A 6,065-nucleotide genomic window follows, 5' to 3' on the forward strand; every position below is an offset into this window, starting at 1 on the left:
GATGGTTGTGAGCCACCATGTGGTTGCTGGGAACTGAACTCAGGACCTCTGGAAGAACAGCCAGTGCTCTTAACCTCTGAGCCATCTCTCCAGCCCCCTATCTAAGTCTCTTATCCCTTACTCCTCAAGAGTACCCAGGTAAAGGTGGGGGCTGGTCCCCCACACTTTCTCACATTTAAACAATGGCAGTTCTGATACTGTTTCTGAATATCATAAGAACATGGCAGAGAGCAAACCATGGCCCAATAACAAATCTTGACATATCCTCAATTGATGAGTACAGCTCAGAACTGACATATGTGACTGTGTATGTGTGACTTTGTTATAAAATATCATGCCCTAGGCAGTAAATCCCAGGAATTATAAAATTCATATATCACTCACTCAGTACAGGAAAGGATGGCCATCCTCCTCCTCACTCAACGACCAAGAACTGAAGAACTCTCACCTATAGTGGCCTTGTCAGTCTCTATCTCTGCCAGTAAGTCTCCTTCACTGAGCTTCTCACCCACTTTCTTTTCCCATCTCTGGACCGTGCCCATGGTCATGGTGGGGGAGAGGGCAGGAAGAAGTATCTGTAGAAACAAATGCATCACTGCTTGACCAGAGGGCACCACACACAACATCAGCAAGTGCATGATCTCCCACGAGACACGGAGACTGGCAATTCAGTCACCTGTCACACCCAGGTCTGGCGGAATTAATCGGTAATCTCAACACTCAAAAGGCAGAAGAGAAGGATCATGAGTTTGAGATCAATCTGGACTACACAGTGAGACCTTGGCTCAAAATTAAACCACAATCAAAAAAACACATTACCCATCACAGCAAGGATCTGTGCTTAATAGCTTTCCACCAGTTAAGTCACCTTTCAGAATAAGGGTGATTATACTTGACCAGCTGCCCTAACCCATCCTCCGAAATTAAAACCAACAGGCAGGTGGGAAGGATTTCTTTCAGATGGTCAAAATGAGCTGCTCAGTATATATGCGGAGTATCTTTTCAACCAGGACAGTGGTTCTCAACCTTCCTAATGCTGCGACCCTTTAATACAGTTCATGTTGTGGTGACCCCCAAACATAAAATTATTTCAGTGCTACGTCATAACTATAATTCTGCTAGTGTTATGAATTGTAATCTAAATATATGATATGCAAGATATGTGATATTCAACCCCTGTGAAAGGGGTCAAAACTCTCAGGTTGAGAACTAATAGATACTTTTCATTTTCACAGAATGATCTTGGTCTAGGGGACCACTCTGTTGAATTAGCTGTGTTCTGCAATGAGGATCTATTTATCTTTTTATCTTTTCACTCATAAGAAACCACACTTAGCCGGGCGGTGGTGGCACACGCCTTTAATCCCAGCACTCGGGAGGCAGAGCCAGGCGGATCTCTGTGAGTTCGAGGCCAGCCTGGGCTACCAAGTGAGTCCCAGGAAAGGCGCAAAGCTACACAGAGAAACCCTGTCTCAAAAAACCAAAAAAAAAAAGGAAAAAAAAAAAGAAACCACACTTAATTCACACTTACTAGAGAGGAGGTTTTTTTTTTTTTGTTTTTTTTTTTTGTTTTTTTTTGTTTTTTTTTGTTTTTAAATTAAGGGCTAGAGAGATGCCTCAGCAGTTAAGAGCTCTTGCTGCTTTTGCAGAGGACCTGAGTTCAGTTCCCAGCATCCATGTAGGACAGCTCACAACCATCTGTAACTCCACCTCCAGGGAGTCCATAATCTCCTTCCCGCCTCTGAGAGCACCAGCATGCACATGGGTACACACACAAATTTTAAAAATGAACATGGGGCTGGAAAGATGGCTCAGCAGTTAAAAGCACTGACTACTCTTTCAGAGGACCTGGGATCAATTCCTAGCATCCACATGACAGCCCGAAACTGTCTGTAAAACCAGTTCGAGAGTACCCAGCCCTCACACAGACAAACACGCAGACAAAACAGAAATGCACATACAACAAAAATAAATTATGAAAACATGAACATTGAGAGCTCTTCTTGGAGCAAAGGATGAAGATCAATAGTAGAAGAGTATTTGACCAGCATGCTTGAGGCTCTGAGTTTGATCTCAAGATTAGAGGAAAAAACAAAAACTAAATACTATATATTTTACTTTTAGATAGATAGATGGATAGATATATGGTTTCTCCATGACTTGTTTTCTGACCTCCAAACATATATGCATAGTATACTCACATGCACACTAAACACATGTAAAAATTTTAATTGTATTCCTATTTATATGATTGTGTTCACTGAGTTTGTGAACACAGTGATATGTTAATATGGATTTTATGTGCTATCTTCTTAGTCTTTTAAGTAGCAACAACCTTATATTAAGGAAAAAATAATTTCAGTCAATAATGTCTCTAGAAGTGGGAGAAAATAAAACAAGACCTAGAAAATCCTGCTTCTGCCTCCCAAGTGCTGGGATTAAAGGGATATACCACAATGCCTGGCTCTAGAAAATTCTTTAAAAATTACTTTCTGCTCAGAATTTGTTTTCTTTGTTTCATAATCACCAGTGAAGTAAATGAAAGTATGTGTATGTGAAATATCTTTATCATCTCAAAGGATTCTTAGGGCCCAATTCTAACACCTGAACATAAAGCACTATAAAATGAAGAGAGAAGGTATTACATAATAAAATATGGCTGCTAAACTGAAATAATCATGAAAGCTAAAGACCAGGCAAAATTCCGTAAGTGATTGCCACCAACAGAGTTGAACATGACTTCCAAAAAAACTGATTCATTCAGAAAACTTCCTATAAAGTTAAGGAAAGGTAAGCCAGGCGGTGGTGGCACACACCTTTAATCCAAGTACTTGGGAGGCAGAGGCAGGAGGATCAGCCTGGTCTACAGAGTTCCAGGACAGCCAGGGCTACACAGAGAAACCCTGTGTTTCTGGGATATTGTACACTGTGTGAAGACATACTGCTATGACTGGTGTAATAAAAACTGAACAGCCAATAGCTAGGCAGGAGGTACAAGCTGGACTTCTGGGCAGAAAGAGAACTCTGGGAAGAAGAAGGGCGGAGTCGCCAGGCAAATTCCGAGAAAGCAGGATGGACAATACAGAGATGAAGTAATGCCACATAGCAGAACATAGACTAATATAAATAGGTTACTCTAAGTTATAAGAGCTAGTAGGACAAGGCTAAGCTAAGGCTGAGCTTAAATAATTAGTAAGTCTCTGTGTCATTATTTGTAGCTGGCTGCCCCCCAAAAAATCCGACTACACTTTGTCTTAAAAAAAAAAAGTTAAAGAAAGGTCAAATCTTAATCCTTTAGATTTTCCTACTTCCAACATAAGAACCACATAAATACACAGAGGAAAACTATTATCTAATAAACGGATTCAGCGCGTGTGTCTTGGCGTCTATGTTTCTTGTGCTTTTTCTTTGGCTCTCTTTTTCCCCTGTTTGTTTTGCCCTATTCCGGTTTATTTTATTTTATTATTATTCTTTTTTAGATGCCTGTTTGTTTTCTAATGAGAGAAAGAAAGAAAGGGTGTGGGTTTGGATAGGTAGAGAAGTGGGAGGATCTGGGAGGAGTTGAGGGGATGGGAAACCATTAATTAGATTATGTGTATGAAAGAAAATCTTACTTTAAAAGAAAAAAAAGCATGTTTTAGTTTCCTAAAAGCTGGTTTAGGTTCACGGTAACTGCACTTATGGCCACCAGCTTTGTTACAATGGTATTCTGTACACTTAATTCCCTACTTCTTTTCTTTAAATGATTTATTTATTTTTATTTTATGTGCATTGGTGTTTTGCCCACGTGTGTCTGTGTGAGGGTGTCAAATCCCCTGGAACTGCAGTTAGATAGCTGTGAGCTGCCATGTAGGTGCTGGGAATCAAACCTGGGTCTTCTGGAAGAGCAGCCAGTGCTCTTAACTGCTGAGCCATCTCCTTAGTCAATTCACACTCTTCATCGTTACTTTTCTCATTTATGAGTATTATTGGAATACTCCATCTATGCTTGGAAATATACCACTCCAAACAAAAGAAAACTTCATCTGGGGACTTCATTCAACAGACATCACCTGTTGTCTATTATAAATTCTACTTGTACAGGAAAAAAAATCATCCTCAGAACCTTTAACATTGTTTTTGAGAGGAAAACCAAGGATTATCCTGTGTCCCGTGCTAAGGCTGAGAAAGGTTAAAGGAACTGTCCAAATTCACACACTTAGAGACAACAATCAAGAATAAAAGCCATCAAGTGTCACAGTTAAATATCTGTGCACTGCCAAATGGCAAGCACTGTTTTTAATGAAAAGTTTTCAGGATGCAATCACCACCCATAAAAAAGGCATAAGCAAAAATCAAAAATCACCAGGCGCCAACACTCAGAGGCTGAGCCTTACCTGCATGTGAGTAGGATAGGAGCTCCCAGGAGCCCTTGCAGAAGGTGCACTTGGTACAGCAGAAGCAGCTGGAGCTGATGCTGGGGCTGCCTGTGGAGTAGCTGCTACTGAATCCAATGTATAATTTTTAAAGGCCTCAATATCCTCAGGTCTGAAGAAGAAAAAGAACATATAGACATAGAGTTTATAAAGCAAATCTAGTCCCCACCTCCCGACAAGTCTTCAAAAGTCTTGAACTTCCACTTTGAGCTAAAATGTTCTAGAAGCACCAAATGTGCACCAATTACAAGGATTTTTACTCACTTTTCAACTGTGATACAGATGATGGCTCCAACTGGAACATCTCTGGTCCCTTCGGCAACAAGGATCTTTGCCATATAGCACTCCTCCAAGCTCTCAAATCCGACAGTGGCTTTATCCGTTTCCACCTTTTAACACAAAGCATTAGCTTAGGTTTGTACTGCCAACATGCAGTGAATTAGAATGTGACTAGAATCTCATATGAAGATAAACCCACTACCACAGACTGGAAAGAATGGTTTAAAAAAAACCATTTTGGGTAGTAGCCAGGTATTGCTAACATTTGGTAGCAAAAGGAAACAGATCTCTGAGTTGCAGGCCAGCCAGAGTTACACGATGAAACCCTGTCTCAAAAAAACAGTCAGTTTAGCTAGTTGCTGACAACTTATCTAGCCAAACATCTCTAATGACTGTGAGAGGAAAAATAAGTTTCTTGAAGAGAAAGGAGTAACTACCCACCTGAAAGGTAAGGATCAGTCGACTCAGCAAAACCACTCCCTTAACATCGGCGGCACATTTTAAAACTTACCTCTGCAATTAGTTCACCCTCACTGATTTTTTCCCCTTCTTTTTTTTCCCAGCGGGCTATAGTGCCTGCCTGCATCGTAGGGGAAAGGGAAGGCAATGGAACCTGGGGGAGAAAAAGCAGCACCATTTAAACAGGGATACTTAACTCTCGGTGTGGTTTAGAGTTTCATTCCATTCAATTCCATGCAAAGAATTTACTGAGTCCCAATACGAACTGGACCCTGGGGATACAATGGGAGTTCGTGCAACCCAGAAGTTCATGACTTTCAAAAGTGGCAGGTGGATCCTCCAGTCGGTCTAGTGGATCTGAGACAGCACGTGAGAATCCAGACCTTTTGCATATAGCCCCAGGCTTGAAGCTTTTCTTTCAATGGAAGAGATCCCTACTGGGAAGGTCTTGGGCAAGGCAGTAATAGATCTTAAAGGGAGCTGGCTCACAGAGGCCTCCCAAGGAGGATTTCCCCCACGCCAAGGAACCACCGGCTCTGAAGGACACCGGGGTCTGGGGTGGAGCACTCACCTTCTGGTGCGGGGGGAGGCAGTAAGAGCGACGGCCCGGAGACCCCAGGAGCTGCCGCAGTAAGCGGTTACGCGGCGCAGTGTCCCAGCCGGAGCTCCAGCCGCACAGCAAGCGGACCCCATAGCTCGGGGTCCCGGTGCTGCCACGAGCCGCGGCGGAGCCGGCCCGCGGGCTCCCGCATGGGGCCCCGGGGCCTTCCTTCAAGACTGCCCACCGAGCCCCGAGTTCAGCCCTGGGCACTGCACTCCGCGCCCGCCGCGCACAGACGCGCCACATACTGCCACCGACCCCCACGCCCCAAAAGCTCCGCCGTCTCCGGAGTGACCTCTCCAAGAGCAGCG

General features: G+C 43.1%; 1 protein-coding gene across 1 annotated transcript in view; it reads right to left on the bottom strand.

The window, feature by feature from the left end:
• Dlat (dihydrolipoamide S-acetyltransferase) overlaps positions 1–6,065 on the bottom strand; it is a 29,438-nt gene extending 23,373 nt beyond the window's left edge. The window contains exons 1-5 of the mRNA XM_059267839.1: positions 5,725–6,065; positions 5,206–5,307; positions 4,680–4,804; positions 4,377–4,527; positions 449–575 (exon numbers count right to left, since the gene is read on the bottom strand). Coding sequence (XP_059123822.1) covers positions 449–575; positions 4,377–4,527; positions 4,680–4,804; positions 5,206–5,307; positions 5,725–6,000 — 781 coding nt within the window. The 5' untranslated portion in view covers positions 6,001–6,065. The remainder of the gene's footprint in view (positions 1–448; positions 576–4,376; positions 4,528–4,679; positions 4,805–5,205; positions 5,308–5,724) is intronic.

The sequence above is a fragment of the Peromyscus eremicus genome, chromosome 7 (genome assembly GCF_949786415.1).
Source record: "Peromyscus eremicus chromosome 7, PerEre_H2_v1, whole genome shotgun sequence".
NCBI lineage: Eukaryota > Metazoa > Chordata > Mammalia > Rodentia > Cricetidae > Peromyscus > Peromyscus eremicus.